The sequence below is a fragment of the Electrophorus electricus genome, chromosome 9 (assembly GCF_013358815.1).
Source record: "Electrophorus electricus isolate fEleEle1 chromosome 9, fEleEle1.pri, whole genome shotgun sequence".
NCBI classification, from domain to species: Eukaryota; Metazoa; Chordata; class Actinopteri; order Gymnotiformes; family Gymnotidae; genus Electrophorus; species Electrophorus electricus.
Genome location: NC_049543.1, coordinates 4,737,501 through 4,758,729, shown reverse-complemented (window position 1 = coordinate 4,758,729; position 21,229 = coordinate 4,737,501). Strand labels below are relative to the sequence as shown.

At 43.2% G+C, this 21,229-nt stretch overlaps 2 protein-coding genes across 3 annotated transcripts in view; one reads left to right on the top strand and one right to left on the bottom strand.

The window, feature by feature from the left end:
• Nucleotides 1-201: 201 nt before the first annotated feature.
• On the top strand, nt 202-15,646 carry stxbp1b (syntaxin binding protein 1b). The gene is made up of 19 exons (XM_027010859.2): nt 202-276; nt 3,540-3,589; nt 3,770-3,851; nt 4,271-4,347; nt 4,873-4,951; nt 6,291-6,394; nt 9,223-9,371; nt 9,563-9,647; nt 9,847-9,977; nt 10,134-10,241; nt 10,530-10,590; nt 10,735-10,800; nt 10,878-10,958; nt 12,031-12,169; nt 12,388-12,497; nt 12,693-12,794; nt 12,989-13,074; nt 13,189-13,343; nt 14,028-15,646. Exons 1-19 carry the CDS (start codon nt 240-242, stop codon nt 14,132-14,134), a joined length of 1,809 nt encoding a protein of 602 aa, XP_026866660.2. The 5' UTR covers nt 202-239; the 3' UTR covers nt 14,135-15,646.
• A 658-nt stretch (nt 15,647-16,304) lies between these two features.
• The window catches only part of whrnb (whirlin b), a 47,418-nt gene continuing 42,493 nt past the window's right edge, over nt 16,305-21,229 (bottom strand). For both annotated transcript variants that reach the window (XM_035530288.1, XM_035530289.1), the window contains one exon: nt 16,305-18,561. In XM_035530288.1, coding sequence (XP_035386181.1) covers nt 18,379-18,561 — 183 coding nt within the window. In that variant the 3' untranslated portion in view covers nt 16,305-18,378. The remainder of the gene's footprint in view (nt 18,562-21,229) is intronic.

The following is a 21,229-nucleotide window of genomic DNA, read 5'->3' as shown; positions in this document are numbered from 1 at the left end:
ATTAAGAACATTACACATGGGTAGCCCACAATTTATGTCCTATGGCATCAGCTAGTATTGCATGCCGCGTATATCAGCAGTGGAGGCGTGGGGTTCTGCATTAGACACCGACGCAAGCACGTCTCGCTTGCGTGAACGAATGAACGCCCCGCCAGTCCCCGTGGATGAGGTTAAGTCCAGCAAACACGGGAGACGGACGAACTCGGGGAAACGGAGGAGCCGCTAAGTACAGGAGCATCATGCCACCCCTCGGCCTCAAGGCGATTGTTGGAGAAAGTAAGATGTTAACTCTTATAGTTGTACATCATCGGACAATTTACAGCCGATTCACTGTTAAAGTTCAGTGAAACGATTGGTTAACTTTATTATTCTCGCTCTATTGTGTATGAATGACAATATAACATAGCAAAGATAGTTGTCATTAGGTTTATTACGCCTAATAAACGTGTTTGCTGTTATTTCAAGTTTGTTGCTGTCGACTTTCAGTTGTTGTGTCCAGTTTATTCGTTTTATTATGATTTATTTCTTCTCAAGGACAAAGGTACAAAGCGTTTAGAGACTCAGATTAATCCGTGCAGTCCACGGATTAAAAGCACCTCGATGCGGGCACGGCTCTTTCAGAGCGCTTGTGACGGAAACGCCTCCTGCCATAAACAATACGCGGTCGCTTCATTTTTATTTATGTTTGCGATATGCAAATATACAAAGATTATTGTACTCTCATATGACGATAAGTGACAATAGTAATTAACATGACAGCAGTGATGAGAGCGGAGCTGCTACTGCCAATCACTAAATATCGGCTATTATGCTTAAGTACATTTGGGTATTATACTTACGTACATGTGTACGTACACATTCCTAATTATGTTCTGTCATGATCTGAACACCTACAGGTCAATGGGAATATAAATATTTCAATTTGGTCAGTGCACCCATATAACACACACAGGTGGAATTTACCTGATTTGTTCATTTTTGTATTCTACAGGCATGCTGTATTTCATGAGATGCATCAATTAAGTAATGAATTAATTGCAGAAGACGTCATTCCTTTTCATTAATTGTGTAGCCTAGTTATTGCTATAGTAATGAATTTGATAGTGGTTATGTACGTTCATACAAATTTGGAAGAGGACTACAAAGGGCAAGTTCATCTTAGTTTGTGAAAAGATGAAGAAATTTTTGTAAACAAAAGAACAATATTAGGGTAGCACCTTGTCTAAAATTTAACAGATAAAGATCTATTAATCTACATCATTTTGTATGCATACTACACTAGACATCAACACTAATATACCTGGTAAGGCTGGGTGATGACCACCTTCTCTGCAGGTGTAACATACAAACACAGTCTGGCCCTATTTTCTAAAGCTCAGTGCATCACGTGTCTGTAAGAGCTCCAACAAACCTCAGCCCTGTGGAGAATATAAAGGAAGCCACCAATCTGAATGTATCCCCACCACACCTGTAGCCTTCATTCGACTTTCCTTACAAATTCCATCCAGGAGTCAGGACCTGTTCTCACAAAACATCAGCGAGTGCTCTAGTTAATTTAAACTCAGTACACCAAAAAACGTTTATGACATTTGGCAGACATGGTTATCCAGGGCAGCTTTCATATCTGTCAGTATGACTGTATGTGCACTTGAACCCATGACACCTTGGTGGTACAAGTGCCACACTCTACCTGTTCTATGAGGGCAGCTACAGGAGCTGATAGGCTCAGGTTATTCAGTCAAGGCTGATGGAACACATGGAGATGCTTGCTCACCTTTCCATGTACGTGCAGGTGTCAGAATCTAATACAGCGAGGTGGCAGACAGTGCAGTTTTAATCAGCATCAGCTGGTGTAATATTAAGATATGTCTTAGCCTTGCAAATGGACATTATAGACATTATGCTCCTTTGGTTAGGTATAAGAATTGTTTAGTGGCCCCTGTGCTTGTTCATTGTATTACTAGTTCATCTAGAGATGATGCATTGTGCTGTTATGGGGATGTTTATGAGTGGGGACAGGAACAAGGTGTCATACATGACACTATGTTACTGCCTGGTTTAGAGAACCCTCATTATACCCTTAGAGGAACTGGCAAGAGAATTTATAGGTAGAGCGATCTCGCTGCCTACAGTGCTTACTGATCACACATGGATTAACTGCCTGCTGGTTTCTATAGTACTACAGAAACTGCTGGTTATAGCTGGATTCTATAGTATGAATTTAATAACTGCACGTTGGGTTAAGATTGCATTGTGACAGTGTAAAGCGTGTCTGAACTGGGTTTGAAGTCCCTGAAGACAAATAATAACCCTATTGAACCTTTCTGGCATACTTAATTTGTTCTGCAACAATTGGGCTGTAGCTCATGGGATGACTGCCATTGTATGATTCTGCTGTACACCTTGATCGTGCTGAATCAATCACATGGAGTTCTTTCTGTGTGTTTTGCCCCAGTTCAACACACGGGGCTGATAACCACAGCGGCAACACTGGCATGTATTCAGGGCAACAGTGACGCATCTCTCCATTTAATGGAGATTTTTGGATGGGCAATGGAAAAGGTTGTAGTCTCTTAGTAAATGGAGAGAGAAGGGGAAACAGAGAGAGAGAGAGAGATGGGAAAGAGAACAGGAATAGCAGGGTCAGCTCTGTAAGAGGATTGGGAAGAGATTAGGGCTGTAGTTGCTGCGTCTCCTGCTGCAGGGTGTTTTTTTTTCTAACTTGACCGTTTGGCATAGTCTTTGCTCAAGCACAGGTGAAATAAAAGAAATGAGTGAAGTCAGTACCCAGCTACTGAATTTATTAGAAAAACATGCATCAGCGTTATGCTACTTTAATATAATACATCAAATGCAGTAATACTGTGACCGTCTTCATCTCTCGTCCATTTGCCACATTCCAAATTGATATAACTTTTTTAAAATGATATAAACTCCATCACATCACGACAGAAGCTACAACACTGTCAGGACCCACAAGAGGAATTTCCTGGGATTTTCAGTTACTGACAACTCATAAATCACAGGCGTTTTCTGGATAGCTGTGTATGAGATGCTGATTGGCTTTGTCTGGGGCTGCTTGTGGGGGGGGGGGGGGGGGGGTTAGCACCTCAGTCATGTGACCTCCCACAATGCAAGTGTGAGCTTGCTGGGTTGTGTGTGTGTGTGTGTGCGTGTGTGTGAGAGAGAGAGAGAGAGAGAGAGAGAGAGAGAGAGAGTGTGAGTCCTAGTTCCAACACTCAAACACATTTTCTGATATATATAGAGTGTTTTCATAAATGTTTTTCATATCACTGCTAGCACTATCTTAATCACATGGGATTTAGCCAGTTAAAATAAATTTAAAACAAAACTGTATCTTAATTACAATGGGATCAGTAGAATACAATATGAGATCTTTAGAAAATGTTATGCCAGGTGAACATTGCCTTTAATTGTCTTCATTTTGAATTATAACCCTAGTTTTATAATGTTACCTTTAAATACCTGTAATAGATAGTATTGTATTAACATGTACTTGGCTTGTATTCTTTTCACAGAGATTATAAATGATGTCATCAAAAACGCAAAGACTAACGGAGAATGGAAGGTAATTTCCTGCTCTGGAACAGATCCTGAGAGACGAAATGCACTTTATGCAAACAGATGTTTGCACTAGTGTATTATTTGTGTATGGATGTTATCTGTAGTGATTGTAGCTCATATAATGTGTAGTGACAAATGTGTATCTCATTGTGTTGAACCTCTCTGTAATAATCACATCTCTCAGGCACTAGTGGTGGACAAACTCAGCATGAGAATGATCTCATCCTGCTGCAAAATGACAGATATTATGTCAGAAGGAATCACAAGTGAGATTATACTGCTACTCCCAGACAAACATACACATGCATGTGTTGTATAGCCTTGTATGATTACCTTTAACTGTGTTTTCCAGTAACATTATTGTTGATTCACAGTACTCTGGCCCAAATCCTAAACTCGGTACACCAAAGGAAATCTTTGCACTCTTTTAATTAGTCGAGTGAAAGTTGCTATGTAAGTAAGAATGCTTCGCTTATGGGGACCAGTAACATGTTTCCATAATAATAAACAAGAAAGTTTTTGATCATTTGGTCCCCATAAAATATAGTTCATTTGTAAAAGTGCTTAAACACCGCAACCAACCAACACCCCCCCCCAACACCCCCCCACACACACTCCTTACCGCACCTCATTTACACCTTGTTCCCAGCTTTGGTTAGATCTTTTCTTTCTCTTCCTCTGCCAGTTGTTGAGGACATCAGTAAACGGCGTGAGCCCCTCCCCATGATGGAAGCCATTTATCTAATAACCCCTTCTGATGAGGTAATCACCCCCCCCCCCCCGGAACCCTCTCAGCTACACACACACACGCAGAGCAGGAGGTGAATACAAGTTTAATTAAATATTAAGCAGAAGTAGAGTTTGTCCTCTACAGTTACTCTTCAGGATTTTCTTCAGAATCAATAAACTGACTGACTGACTGACTGACCGATCTGGAAAGGCAATGATGCATGCTACTAAGCACCTTAGTATGTATCTGAGACATGATATCATGGACCTGAACTCAGTGTTCTCTGGGTCAAAAATGTTCACAGCACAGCCTGGTTATTTGTAGGCTTTTCCTCAGAGTGGTAGAACAATATTTATACTATAAAAGTACCAGTCACTATTAATCATTATTAGTGAGAATATCTGCCCCAGTAATTACATTTCTTTGCAATATAACTGAAAATAATATCTATATTATATTAAAAGTAACAGTTGGATCTCATTCAGATTAATCATGATCAACATTCCAGTCTGCTTTTTTACCTGTCATTGATGTGGTTTGGTGGGTTTTCTTTTCAGTCTGTGCAGGGGCTTATTAATGACTTCCGAGATCCTCGAGCCCCCATATACAGATCAGCTCATGTCTTCTTCACAGATGGTGAGGCCAGTGAGAGGTGATATATACCTGATCTTTTTTCTTTTTCCTAAGGGAGTGTTTTTCTTTGATATGTCGGCTTCTGCTGACTGATCTACTATGCTCATTTCACTGTCAGTGATCTACTATGCTCATTTCACTGTCAGTGATCTACTATGCTCATTTCACTGTCAGTGATCTACGATGCTCATTTCACTGTCAGTGATCTACTATGCTCATTTCAGTCAGTGATCTACTATGCTCATTTCACTGTCAGTGATCTACGATGCTCATTTCACTGTCAGTGATCTACGATGCTCATTTCACTGTCAGTGATCTACTATGCTCATTTCAGTCAGTGATCTACTATGCTCATTTCACGGTCAGTGATCTACTATGCCCATTTCACTGTCAGTGATCTACTATGCCCATTTCACTGTCAGTGATCTACTATGCTCATTTCAGTCAGTGATCTACTATGCTCATTTCAGTCAGTGATCTACTATGCTCATTTCACTGTCAGTGATCTACGATGCTCATTTCACTGTCAGTGATCTACTATGCTCATTTCAGTCAGTGATCTACTATGCTCATTTCACTGTCAGTGATCTACGATGCTCATTTCACTGTCAGTGATCTACTATGCTCATTTCAGTCAGTGATCTACTATGCTCATTTCAGTCAGTGATCTACTATGCTCATTTCACGGTCAGTGATCTACTATGCCCATTTCACTGTCAGTGATCTACTATGCTCATTTCAGTCAGTGATCTACTATGCTCATTTCAGTCAGTGATCTACTATGCTCATTTCACGGTCAGTGATCTACTATGCCCATTTCACTGTCAGTGATCTACTATGCTCATTTCAGTCAGTGATCTACTATGCCCATTTCACTGTGTTCACATACCAGCTTTTTGTTGTGTTCGGCATTCCCCTTTCCACTGGCCATGTTATCAGGAGTTACTATAGGCTACTTGCGAGACGTGTTCAACTCAAATGCAGGCTATTGCATAGCTGACCCCATGACTTTACAATCAGTCATAACCAGTGAGCGGAGCAGTGAAACTACATTAAAAAAACATGGAACACGGAACTGGCTGTCCAACTTTCCCATCAGTGACATGCATCACAGACTGCTCATGACTACATATATATTGATTCCAAATATACAGCACAGTCAGAAAGATTATTAGTGAATCCTGCATTAAGGGGTCATTATTCATTGACCAACTCTGGTGTTTCTAGAAGACTTCAACAATCCACTAGTGACTGCAAGAGAATATGTTTAAGGAGTATTTCAGGCTCCCAAGCCTTTAATTCTGACAATTTTCTTGCTTTGTTTTGCTTTTGTTTTTTTCAGCAATACCAGATTCTTTGTTCAACCTGCTGACCAAGTCTCGTGCAGCCAAAGTGATGAAGACTTTGACAGAGATTAACATCGCCTTTCTGCCCTATGAGTCACAGGTCAGTGCCTGGGTACAGGAATATTGAGAAGCGCAGGTAGCGAATGGGCCAGGAGGGTCAAGAGAGGGCGGGGCCAAGGAGGGACGATGCAGAAGGGGGAGTACTACTGGAAAGCTTTTTTTTTTTTTGAATGCCAAGAACATGAGACTCGGCGTCTACACTGATGATGAGTGGACTATAAACCTTTGGAGTACTCAGCACTGCCACTCAGCATCAGTCACATGATCAGTTATGGAGGAGCACTGTAACTAAAAGAAAACATTCCACAGTTCCACCGCCTTCCCTAAGTTTGCTTTATTTTTTGCATCAAACCTTTACGTTTACGTTCCCACTGACCCGTATTACCACAACAGTGGCAGGCACCATCATATGTTCTCTGCTTGTTTGCTAGAAAAACAAACAAACAAATAAATAATACACACACACACACACACACACACACATATATTATATATATATATATATATATACATACATACAAACAACATATATATATATAAACAGCTATATGCAACACACACCTCCTCAACACCTCAGCTGACATGCAGTCAGCATGGCCCCCATACAGCACAGATATTTAGCAGAGCACTTCATGCACCAAGCCACTGGTTCACTTTGTTCCTGATATAATTGACCAAGTTTTTACCAACACACAAGAGACATCAGCCTGTTCCTCAAAGGCCTCATAATTTGCACTCCTTCACTGCTCTGAGGGACTGAAGCTTCTCTACACCCCTCTCATAATACAAATCCATTTGCTCAATCACAGCTGGCATCATTGATATTCCCTTCATCCCATAGATAGCAGAGAACACTGCTATCTGTGGGATGATGGGAATATCATTTGATTTTCTATGTCATGGGCATTAGTCATTTTTTTAAAGACAGTGTCCTTTTGAACATCTTTTGCCAGGCAGTCTGTCTGTGCCGATCTCAGAGGCTTATGGCTAACTGTAATTGACTTCTCCGTCTTTTTTGGACTTTTATTTGGACTTTTTTTGCTATTATTGGAGCTGTGTCTGTGACAGTAGGAACAAAAGCATCATAATCTGCACTCTCAATATCCCTAGAAGAAGATTTTGAATATGAAAAAGGCTGCATTTCTGTTTTATCTCTGAACTCCTTAAGGGAGGTGTACAATTTCTTTTTTTTTTGCCCCAGAATATTTCAGCAGCTTTTTCTTTTTTATCTTTTTCATAAGCAATTCAGTATTAGACTGCAGGACACTATAAAAAACAATAAAACGTGGAATTACATCAGGAACAAAGTGAACCAGTGGCTCGGTGCATGCAGTGCTCTGCTGAAATATCTGCATCGTATGGGGGTCATGCTGACTGCGCGTCAGTCGAGGCGGTGATGAGTAGCAAACCTCCTCAGTCCTGTTTGACTGCAGATGTGCATAATTCTTGACTGTCTTCCTATGTCGCCTGAGCACTAGCAGTAGCATGCTTATGATTAGAACATTCTCATAATAAGCATTTGATGTGCTCATGATGTTCTGTCAAAAGCAGTGCCATTGTCTAAGCACCTGAACATATCCCTCAAGATCCTCTTTAGACATCTGACAAGCAACATGAAACACTGCTCTTGACTCCGTCCTGACTCCTCTGGAATATTACATTTCATACACAGTTCAGCGTTTTCTGCAAGCACGGTTCATCTAGCATCTTCTTCACCACCTGCCAGCATACAGTGAAGACACAGACCCTGATGTTGAGTTTAACCAGGAACCACACAGGAAAGGCATGGACACAAATTGACTGTAAACCTTTCGAGACTCACCACTGTCACTCTGGATCAGTCACATGTTCAGTCACAGATGAGCACTTGGACAGTGTGGTGAATCCATGATGGAATGCCCCGGGGAGGTTTTTAAGATGCTCCATGGCTGTGCTGCCAGTCCTCTGTTGTTGTTATCCTCTATAATTAACCTCAGGCTGGGCTGTAAAGACCAAACCTAACCAAACCATAATCCTGCATGAGACTGGGGTTGTGTGAGTGGCATGTGGCACAAGAAACATTACAAGAGACACAGAGAGAAAGACAGGATTGTGTGACATGCGGAACTTGTTTGGCGGTTGGAGAGGCTATGGTCATGCGACCAGGGACAGACAGAACCATTGGTAAAGGATATTGTTTTATGAGAGAGTTACACAGAGTTCTCGTATTGGTACAGGCTGCAGGATATTAGAAGATTAGAACTTGGAGATCGGGAGTGGCTCCATATTACTGTGATGAGACAGAATGCTCTGTGCAGAGGGGAGCAGGGGTGTGCTGGAAAGCTGGACTGACCTACTGCTCAGTAGAATGGTATGCAGCATTCTTTAAGATTAAAGAGTGTCCTAAGGCACATCCAGGAGACAAAGGGAGTGTGCGTAATGAACACAGATGGGCCTCCCCGAACAGCTCTGGTGCTCAACCGGTGTTTCAGAGATTTCAGGTTGAAATCTCGTGCGGTCACTGTCTCTGGGCCACTCTCTTAATATGCTTTATTAAGCTTATTATTTCTGCTAATGTACTGCATCACAGTCATGGTCGTCTTGCTGTCCTGTAGTCCTGCCTGCACTGTGAAATGGTAGCGGTTGTTTCAAAGGAAACGTGTTTTCTATAGTTATTTACATTTACAGCATTTAGCAGATGCTCTTACAAAAGTGCTTTGTAATTTACTCAAATGCTGTGTTTTAACAGTGTTCTAGTTCAAGATACAATTGAACTAGAATACTGTTGAAAAAGTATTTGAGTCACTCTAACTGACTGTCTCTCAAACGTTAAACAATTTATTGACGAAACATTTCCAACTGGCCGTCCTGCTGTCTGGGCGGAGCCAGGTGTTCTCTCTGGACAGAGCTGGTGCCTTTCAGGACTTCTACAGCCCCTTCAAAACTGATGTGAAGAACCAGATGTTGGAGCGTGTGGCTGAGCAGCTAGCCACCCTGTGTGCCACGCTCAAGGAGTACCCCGCCATCAGATACAGAGGGTGCGAGCAGACGTTCACATGCACGTACACAAGTGTGCGCACACACACACACACACAAAGTGATGTGTCATGGACCATGACCCAAAATGTCAGCAGGAGGTCCCCTTTGTTTCACTAAAAACAGCTGTGAGTAAATGGTGGTGACTGTACTGAATCATAGGATTGAGCCTCTTGTGTGTGTGCGTTTGTAGAGAGTACAAAGACAACGTGATCCTGGCTCAGATGCTGCAGGACAAACTGGATGGCTACAAAGCCGATGACCCTACCATGGGGGAGGTGAGTCAGGGAGCCAGAATGGTCCATTATCCTCCAACAGAAGGCCTTCACATTATGTGAGCGACTCCACTGTCAGTAAAGTGCTGTGTCCTGGCCTTCACTTTCACATCACGCCATTTTGGATTAGAAAATGATTCTTTTTCCACCTTGTGTCCTTATGATTTTGTACCCCCCACCCGTCCTCTGTGTCCGTTTTCAGGGTCCAGATAAAGCTCGCTCTCAGCTCTTGATTTTGGACCGAGGGTTTGACCCAGTCTCCCCAGTGCTTCATGAGCTCACCTTTCAGGCCATGGCCTATGACCTTTTACCCATTGAGAACGATGTCTACACGTAAGCCAACTCTCTGTGCCTGACCAGACACTGACCGGGCGCTGTCAAGCTGACCAGGACACTGTAACTGCAGATATTCTAACTGAATTACAGCAGTTAGTCTTTTTAGGCCTGTGTTGATGTGGAGTCATGTGTGCGTGTATTTGTGGGTGTCAGGTATGAGACTAGCGGAATGGGAGACGCCCGTATGAAGGAAGTCCTGCTGGACGAGGATGATGATCTGTGGGTCACGCTGAGGCACAAACACATCGCCGAGGTCTCCACGTACGTGTGACTACCGGCCCAAGCCGGCGTAGGACAGTTCCCTCCCACGAGGTGGTGGTGGTGGGCGGGGGGACAGGTGGTTCAGGTCCAATAATTAACAGTCTTCCCCAGGATTCTTTTTCCAGCCTCACGGATTTGGCAATTACCTCAAGCCTGAAGTAGAATTAAACCAATCCTATAGCACACACCTGTGGACAGCAAAGGAATGTCTCAGTAGATTTGCATCTGCATGTTAGAGTCACAGCATGACTTTTAAAGCAGTTCTCACTTCTTCATTTTTCCTCGTAGGGCTGTAACTAAATCGCTGAAGGACTTCTCATCCAGCAAAAAGATGACTGCTGGCGAGAAGGTGCGTCAGCTGCCGTTCTCTTACTGTGCCTCCTTCACTCAGAGGCCCCCTGCTTATACAGCTTTGTGTTACACCTCCTTCTGGTCGAGACGCATCACCAAGCTTCGCCTGACGCTTCGCCTAACGTGTGTGTGTGTCCCACAGGCCACCGTAAAGGAGCTGTCTCAAATGCTGAAGAAGATGCCTCAGTATCAGAAAGAACTGACCAAGGTAGCCGTGTTGTGTACTGAGAGAGGACTTTGCAATGTCAGTGCAGTTGTGTGAGACGGCCTCTTTCTCCTCCACAGTACTCCACTCACCTCCACCTGGCCGAGGACTGTATGAAACAGTACCAGGCAGCAGTGGACAAGCTGTGCCGGGTGGAGCAGGTACAACTACACACACATGCGCACGTGTATAGTTAATAATCCTACTGCATATTCAGTACCTACTGTGGATTATTTCCTACGTACATTTAGACAATATGAAAGGCATGTAAATATAATAAATGTGGAGTTCTTGCAATATAAGGGGTTAAAAGAACGTGGCATGCCCAAGATGTTTCTAAGATGGATGGTATTAATTTAAGAATTATGTTGGCATAGTGGAATAAACCATATAAAGAAAATGATACAACCTACTTACACTCACTCTAACACACACACACAGACACGCAATCATACACAAGGGCAGGCAGAGTTACTTAGACACACACATGATTCTTTATTAAGCAATTTTTCACTGAAACTGTTTGAAACATTACTAGAACAAGAGATGGACTTTAGACTTTAAATGCTACAAACTAAGAATGCTTTCAAAAATAGAAGTGTTAGTGGGTTTTTTTTGTCAGTTAACAAAGTGAATGAACAAAAGAAATCTGAATCAAATCAATTTTTGGTGTGACCCATAAACAACTGACCTATAAAGAATTCCTTTGGTACTGATTTATCATCCTACAAATAAAAGAGTGGCTAATATTATAATTGAACACTTCAGAATCCACAGTTAATGATCCAGAGATTGCATCTCTTTTTAAGGATACTTTTTAAGGACATCAAAAGACTTGCTCATCAAGCGTGAGATAAATGACCATTCAGATAATAACTGTGGTACTGTAGCCTGCAATCGATCTAGATGTGCTGCATGACAAAATGTTCATTAGCAAGCTAAGAATTTGATTATTAAGCATGTCTCTCTCCAAAATTTCAATTTAGAAAATTTGGGGTTTTTTTGGTAATGAATTACAGTCTGCTCAACTGTTCAAACCCAATTTGTGCATGCAGAATGTACGTCTTAGATAAATCTTAATAAACTAACACTTTTGTTGGAGTTGTGGAGTTGTTGATGTGTTATTGATTTTTACTGATCCGACTCAGTTGACATTGAACTGAGTGTAATGTGGCCTGTTACATGTCATGCCGATGACCTTCTGTGAACCTTTGACCTTCTAATCTCTATCAGGACCTGGCCATGGGTACAGATGCAGAAGGAGAGAAGATCAAAGACCCAATGAGAGCTATTGTGCCCATCCTCCTGGACTCCAGCGTAGCCATCTTTCACAAAATCCGGATCATTCTCCTCTACATCTTCCTCAAGAACGGTCAGGCCTTCCAGCTCCAAGGCTACTAATCAAATGTCCTGTATGGCTTTAGTGTGTGCAGATAAATATCTAAGTTTAGGTATCCCAGGCAATACCTCATCATTCTAAATTCAATTAATTAAAACAATTATTTTCTGTTTTCTTGTGTTTATGCCTTTCATTCTTGCACTTGTGTGTGTGTGTGTGTGTGTGTGTGTGTGTGTGTGTGTGTGTTGTAGGTGTAACGGAGGAGAACCTGTGTAAGCTCCTTCAGCATGCACAGATCCCTCCTGAGGACAGTGACATCATCTCCAACATGGCTCACATGGGTCTGCCAGTCATCTCCGAGGCAAGTCTGACCTGCTTCACTAACCCCCCCCCCCCCACTGGCTTCACTCACAGCCCGTTATCCCAGTCACTCAACTGCCGATGTCTCACACAGTAGTCTAGAATGGTGCATGTATGTCTAACCCCGCCCCCCCCTTAGCCTGGCACTGTGTGGTGTGCAGAGGTATTGAGATGACTGCGTCTCTTTCTTATTCAGCAAGTCACAGCACGCAAGAAGAAAGCTGATCGCAAAGAAAGAATCAGTGAGCAGACCTACCAGCTCTCCAGATGGACGCCTCTGGTTAAGGGCCTCATGGAGGCTAGTACCTCACCCTGCAAACATGGACTAAAGACACATGGAGCAAAACTGATTTCTTTACCACTGGCATACTTTTTTTTAAGATATACTTTAGTTGTAAGTTTCTTTGAATAAAATAAATAAGTGTAAATGTTCATCTTCATCATTCGTCGATTTCTGAATGTCGTTTCTGTTCTGTATTTACATTATTACAGGACATTGTTGAAGACAAACTGGATCCAAAACAATACCCATACATTTCTACCCGCACACCTTCCTCCAAAAACACCACAGCTACCAGGTAACACCAGCTCTCTCTCTCTCACACACACACACACACACACACACACACACACACACACACACACACACACACACACACACACTCACTGACATTCCCCTCTCCTTCCTGTAGTGCTCGCTATGGAAACTGGCACAAGAACAAGAACCTGGGGGAAATGCGAAGCGGCCCCCGAGTCATCGTCTTCATCGTCGGGGGCGTGGCCTACAGCGAGATGCGTTGCGCCTATGAGGTCACGCAGGCCAACGGCAAATGGGAGGCCATCATTGGTGAGCCGGGGTCCAAACTGCTGCTGACCTGTGTGCTGCGCGTACTTAGCTGTCGCAAATGGCGCCATGCTTTCTCTTTCACGCATCACAATGCCAAGCCACAGCACATACCGGAGCAGCCTGCTTCATCCTCTCTCTTAGTTTGCTTCCTCTGGACATCTGTGCAGACATAGAGAGTCCAAAAGCACGACTCCTCTGCCTCGACTCTGTTGGCGTGGCCGTGTAGAGCACGGAACGGCAGGGCACGTGTCTGGGCATGAGAAGCATTGCTCTGGCTCAGACCTTTATTGGCTGGCAATTAAGCAGAGTGCTGCAGTTTAGTCTTCCCCTTTCCACGGGCAGCATGTCGGACGTGGAATGAGCTATAATTTCCTGTCATTTTGAAGATGCATATATCAATATTGACTTTTCGGAAAAACGTCTGTGGGTAACGAGCACTTTGCTTGTACAGAAGAAAATTATGCGAGGCAGAGGAAGGTAGCTCCTTCACATTTCGGTGTGCACTGGGCTTTTAGATCCATTTGAGATGCACACCGTACAAATTGCTTTGAAGATGAACAAGGCTACATTTTCTGAGCATATGTAATTGGAGTTAAAGCATTACCAACTAAATGTGGCACTTTATGGCTAATGAAGATGTCAAAAGCAGGAAGTGGGTGTGACATAAACTGTTGACCTTCACAGGCTCCACGCACACCATCACCCCCACAAAGTACCTGAAGGACCTCCAGCACCAGGACTTTCTGGATCCCAGTGCTGCTCCGGAGGACCGGGTCAGCGCTGATAACTGAGTGCTAAGAAAGAGGGAGAGAATGAGAGAGCCTTCCCCCAGCCACTGCTCTACCTGAGCGGGGCCTCCATCCATCACAAGCAGAAGAGCCCCGTTGTGTCTCTCCCCCTCTCTGCCTGCTGGTGTCACAAGTAGATACCAGCATCCAGAACGAGCCCTTTCGAACCTTTCTGCTCTGACATTTCAGTTTAGTAGAAAAGGGTGTTTTTTTTTCGGTAGCTGCACCCATGAGTATTCTACAGGCCACCGTTATGAGCATGGGTGAGAGGAGCAGTGTCATCTATACTCGCCTGATCTGAGCACAGTGTTTCATACTGAGAGGAGCAGTGTCATCTATACTCGCCTGATCTGAGCACAGTGTTTCATACTGAGAGGAGCAGTGTCATCTATACTCACCTGATCTGAGCACAGTGTTTCATACTGAGAGGAGCAGTGTCATCTATACTCACCTGATCTGAGCACAGTGTTTCATACCCCCAGACCTTCCCATGGTTCCACCGTCACTCAGTGCACCATGACAGACGCTCATGACACGGCTCTGACGTCACCCTCAGGTTAGTGTTCACTCATTTGGTGTGTAAAATGAGGCATGGAATTGATTTCCAAAGCCCTCAGAGACTGATCAGGCAAGCTGGTGTCCAGTTTAAATGCTGCTCAACATCACATTACAGAGCTCAGAAGACGTTAATGGGCACCATCCACTCCTCAGTTCAGAAGTTCAGCTAAAGGTAATCAGGGTGGTGGAATTATTGTATTACTATTTTGTGATAGTGAAAAAAGAATATTAGACTATTAGATTTATACTGGTATTAATTTATAGTATTTTCAGAAATACAAAGAGAATTTTTTAGCAAGTTGAATTTGTGAAAGTAGTAAACATAGATAGATGATGCCACTGTGCATATAATTAGTGCGTAATATAAAATAATATGCTAAGTATGTGTGTAACATTGTCAGAGCACTTGTTTGTAGAGTAGCTGTTAAATGAATGGCACACAAACAGAAAGAGCTGTGTTTTTAGCAGGCTGACCCACTGCCTCAGATAGCGTAGGCCCATGATTAATAGTGTCCAGTGAGCAGATTTTCATCACAGAAAAAAAGTTTCAAAGCATGTCAGAGTTGAGATATACTGCAAATAAACCTCTTTTTACTTCTCCCAATGTCTTAAGAGGTTTTAAAAAGATTTAAGATCAGTAACAATTTTCAGCAGACTACATTACCCATCATGTGTTCACAGGTGTTGAATTGTGGATTGCCTGTCAGGAGTTAACTACCTAGCTCACAGCTGAACCCTTCTCTCCAAAGCACACGTGTCCTTTGAGCTGTTACCTGAATGCTCCTTTTCAGACTAGTTCTGGGTTATGTTCACTAGTCATTGTATTTTTGTAATTAGTAGTATGCATTGTATTATTGTTGTGTTTGTCAGCTAGTATTTAGACTGAAAAGTGAAATGTAAATTATAACACAATTATGATAGAAAAATACATTGTGAAACAAACATCTCATTTTCTGAATGTTATAATAATGTTATCAAATAACTAACTAATAAAATGGTCTCTGTACAAAATAACTCTTATTAGTATCATAGTTTCTCTACTGTACCCTATTATAAAGCACTGTGTGAATCTTGTTTAAAAAGTGCTATACACAAATATTATTATTATTATTATTATTAGTAATAGTAGTAGTAGTAGTATCACGAACCCTAAAATTGTTCCATAAATTCATAAATTGGCATTCATCATTAAACACAACATCCATGTTAAATTGGGACCTCTCAAGCAACAGAACGAACTTTGACTAATTAGGGCCTCATAAACCAGAGGCTAAAGATGATTCTTTCAGAGGTGATGATAAGCTCAGGGGTTTTACTACTGTGCAATCAGGTGCCCTGTGTGCTGTACTGCTGTTGCTCAGGGCAGAGACATGCGAAAAGATGAGATTTTTAAAACGCTTTGGCTTGGAAGTCATTGTCTCCATAGGATAGACACAAGGGGGCGCTATTAAGCCATTCAAAACTCAGCAATACCACAAGTGGTAGGGATCATCTCTGGATAGTCACCAAAAGAAGTTCTTTAATTGCACAGTGGGTGCTTTACCGTGATCATTCTAGAAAAGCAGAAAAAAAAGTTCAGGATTTATATTTTTGGATAGACAAGCAAAAACAAAACTTAAGTTACTAAATCTTTAATTCATGTTTTCAAAGTAGCATGAACCATAAATATTACAAGCAACAACAGCAAAATGCTGAGTCAGTCTCTAATTACACAATTAATGGGCTGCTTTGTTCAAATCAGTAACTTGAGCTGAAAGCTCTTAAGCCAGATTTCCCATTTTCATCTCAAACAGCGCTGAGAACTGTCAACTCTTCCAGTGACTTTCTTGGCTCAGACATTGCAGAGAAGCAGAACATCACCTACAGACTGCACTGTATTAAAGTTCATCTACCCTATAAGGTAAGGTTTTGAGTACATACAGGAATAAAGGTCATTATATCATTGATAAAGTTACTGAAATCATGAGCTCATGACTGCATTTACAAATCAATAATAGTTAAATAAAATATATTTACCAATATATACAGCTTTAATATATTCATATTTACAGTAATGCTCTGTATGTTACATAGAGCCTTTTGGGGGTTATTAGATGCATTTAGATAAACAAATAAGAACTGCATATTACTGAATGATATTTGTTTATCTCAAAAATACCAATAAATATGTCAATATCACATCAGTCTAAACATCTCATCACAGGACATTCTTAAAACAGGTCTGTCATTGCTTTGAGCATCATGACCTAAACCCCACAATGCCTTTGAGGCTAACCAACAATGCAGCCACTGTTACAAATAAGAAAAGAGCGATGAAGAGCGGTGAGGAACAGGAGGCTTGAGCCACTCTCAGCCTGGACTCATTCTGTTCTCCCCTATGTCTCTCCCTAAGCTGGTGGATAACTCGTTCTGTTCTCCCCCATGTCTCTCCCTAAGCTGGTGGATAACTCGTTCTGTTCTCCCCCATGTCTCTCCCCAAGCTGGTGGATAACTCGTTCTGTTCTCCCCCATGTCTCTCCCCAAGCTGGTGGATAACTCGTTCTGTTCTCCCCCATGTCTCTCCCCAAGCTGGTGGATAACTCGTTCTGTTCTCCCCCATGTCTCTCCCCAAGCTGGTGGATAACTCGTTCTGTTCTCCCCCATGTCTCTCCCCAAGCTGGTGGATAACTCGTTCTGTTCTCCCCCATGTCTCGCCCTAAGCTGGTGAATGACTCGTTCTGTTCTCCCCCATGTCTCGCCCTAAACTGGTGGATAAAGAGCCATTGGTTTGGTGCAACTCCCCTGCATCTCTAGTTCCCTTCGCCAAAACCTCGCCTTTGCAAAACTAAGCGGCTACATCGTTAAAACAACTCAAATGTGGCACTCTCAAATAGCTGCAGAAAATGAAAGGAAACAAAACAACACTCCTTCTTATTACAATATCCTACTGTTCCTTGTCGCTAAAATACAGGGCACTGAATGAATCTCTTAGTATCCTCTGTTAAACTGTGTCAGGTTACAGGTGATGGTGGATGAGTTGAAGTGTGCCAGCGAACCATACACTCTGGAAACAGTCTCATGCAGCTTTTCTTCAGCCTAGAATATTTTTTCTGTTTGGCTACAGCTGTGTCCAAAGCACTATAAGCCCCTAACCATCTCATAAATGATGGGAGTGAGAGGGAATCGGGGTGGACCTCTAGTCGCCAATAACGATCGCGCTCAGGCGGAATGGATTACCGGCACAAGGCTCTGGCGAGTGCCAGGCAGCAGTGTGAGTGTGGGATGTCCTTGAACGCATGGCCTGAATCAAGATTGCACTCATGAGACAATATAAAACCCCTCATTTGTCCCATCATATTACCCAACATCATAAACCCCCGTGGCCCAGATACAGCGCCAGGGTGGCCCTTTGGGGCGTACGTCAGCTCCTAGCAGGGAGGAGGAGGAGCTTAATGAGAACATAGTCACTCGATGGAAAGGCAACTGGGGACATCTGATGTCGTTACTCCGACCTTAAAAAGGGTGCCTGGAAGTCATTGTTTCACGGGGGGGGCGGAATATCTGACAAGTCGAAAGACAGTTTTGGTCTAATCCCACTGACACTGAGTCATGCTGCACACATTCGTACCCAGAATTCCTTCGCTCAAGTTCGATAAAGTGCAAGGTCTCTTCACCTTCTTGGCTCAAGTGCAGCTTTTCTCGGTCACCTCTTACAGAGCACCGTTGAACTCGACGATCAGGAAGTCGATGTGGTCTTTCTCTTTGGTCTTGAAAGCATCGGAAATGAGGCGTGTGGCATCTCGATGTTCCATGCCCTTCAGGGGCATCCCGTTTACCTCCAGAATCACCTGTCCCACCCTCAGCTTCCCATTTAGATATGCCGAGCCCCCTTTCTGTGAGAGAGAGAGAGAGAGAGAGAGAGAGAGAGAGAGAGAGAGAGAGAGAGAGAGAGAGAGAGGACAGCACTGGATTTACAGAATGTGACACCTGGAAGAGTGACAGATCCAGATGAAGAAAAAAACTGGAGCATTTATCAAAAGTGCGTGAGAGAAGAGAGGAAAGAGGGAAGACAAATGAATGCTCACTGGGCCTGTTGTGGCACTTTGTATTGAGAAGTCATTAGGTAGCCTTCTGTCAGGGCAGATAAGCAGCATCTATCAGGTTTGGCGGTGCGAGAGAGAGAGAGAGAGAGAGAGAGAGAGAGAGAGAGAGAGAGAGAGAGAGAGAGAGAGAGAGAGAGAGAGAAAACTGTCTCCTTCCTCTCTGACAGATGGTTGGAGAGGGGCCAGGCCTGACAGCTCTGCGCCTACACCCCTGTGCTCTCATCAGCAGCCATTAGCACTGTGGTCCAGAAAGTCACCTACGTCTCCTCTGTAGCCCCTCCACCTCCGTCGCAGCTCCACCTCCAACACAGCTCCACCTCTCCACCGCCAATGCAGCTGAACCCCCCCACCTCCAACACAGCTCCACCTCTCCACCGCCAATGCAGCTAAACCCCCCCACCTCCAACACAGCTACACCGCCCTACCTCCATCGCAGCTACACCTCTCCACCTCCAACACAGCTACATCCCCACCACCTCCAACACAGCTACACCTCCCCACCTCCAACACAGCTATACCCCCTGACCTCCAGTGCAGCTACACCATGTCCAATGCAGCGGCTCCCATCCCACTGGCCCTTGGTTAGAAGTGCTAAAGTGACAGATTGTCTCAACCCAGGAGACGAGTCAGCACAGTCAGATTTTACAGTGCTACATTAGGTGTCAGCGCAGACTCTCGGCTGCACTATCAACACTATCAGCAGCACAATGAAAAAGAAATCAAAATGCAATTGTCAGTGTTCTCATGAAGAGTTTTATTACATCACCACCAAGATTGTCAGAAAGAGACTGAAGGCAATGTAAATGTTCCTACATTAAAGAGAATACTACAGGAGAATTCTCACTACAGGAGAATTCTGGATATCAGCACATCCGCACCTTCTGTGAATTATTCATTTAATTTAGCAGGGTGGTAATAGCTGGAGTGTTTGCCTTATTTTTGAAAATGTTAAGTCTGGCATTATAGTTGATGATTATTAATGTGAATTAATAATTACTGATTTAGAACAGCAGCTCAGGGATAGCAAGGAATAGCACACCACTGCCTCGAAGCCAGTCAACCCGCCACATTTCCGAGCAGGACAAAGTATTTTAAAACTAAACTCAGGAAATCATGCACACATTAAAGCATCCCACGTCACCCTCAAGGTCACTCTTGACCAAGAAGTAATGGGAAGAAAGAGAGCCTGCCCCAAGCTGCCCTGCGCCGGCTCTAATCAAGGCTCGGCAGCGTGAGAGCCACTAATTGACTTCTGCAGGACACTGGGCACCAATGAAGCACCTACTTATCAGTCAGCAGTTTACTGCGATGGAAATCTCTCCCGCATGCTTACACACGCAGCCCAAAAGAGTTGGTCTGGCAGCAAAAAGGGTCTCGTTCGCCACAAACCCCACCTCTTCCTTTACGATCAGAAATGCAGATCTCCAGCCTACAATGTACGTGTGTTTATGTGTTCTTTACAAACTTTACAAATCTCATTCCCTATACAAATAGGATTAACTGGCCAAATCCTGTGGGTTTATACTACACAGAGGCAGCCACACTTTGAAGCAAAGCCGCTTTGCAGAAAAGGAAAAATCTCTAGATACACAAACTACAAAGGATACAAAAGCATTATTCTGCATTTTCTGGCATCCAACCCCCCCCACACACACACACACACAAACACACACACGGGCAAGCAAACGCACATACATGCAGAGACACACACATACAAATGTACAACCAAGCCTTATCTGCGTGAGCAGGCCCTGAATACAGAATATGTTAATGCCTCCTCTACCACACCTGATCGGGGTCATAAAGTCAGATGGAAGTTTGGGAAATAAAAATAAACAAACAATCATACTTTCTCTCATTCTTCGCACAGAATGCAAAGAAAGCACAGAGGCCCACACTCGAATGAGCAGTGCTATTTTTGCTTCAGTTCTTTTCTTTATTGGAAGGCAGACATTTTGGCTTATGCCATTTTCAACGCCATTCAAAAGTAGAGCCTTTTTTCATTTAGGAGAGCATGTCATTTAAAAGAATAATACATAAGATTAATATATGCTGACTGTCACCTTAAGATAAAATCAACATTTCCATTCTCCTCGCCTTCACTTGCTACGTGAATTAATAATTGGGTGAAAACCAGTTCCTTCACTCATAGAACTGATAAAAGATGTCAAACTCATTTTACACGTAACTCTAAGAATGTTATTTATGTTTTATTTTGTCTGGGCTAATTGGGATACGTTGGACCGCCATGAAGACCACTAAAAACTAGACTAATAGAACATAGGAGCTATATCAGGCGAAAAGACCTTAATGTGCCAATGGCCCTTTTATAGAGTCCAGTCGCAATATTCAAGCCCTTGAATGTACTGGTGTAGGAACCGTCACACATGGAAGAAGAGGCGGGACACCAGTAACAGGATCTTCAGACAGAAGCTGTGCATGACAGGATGCTATGACT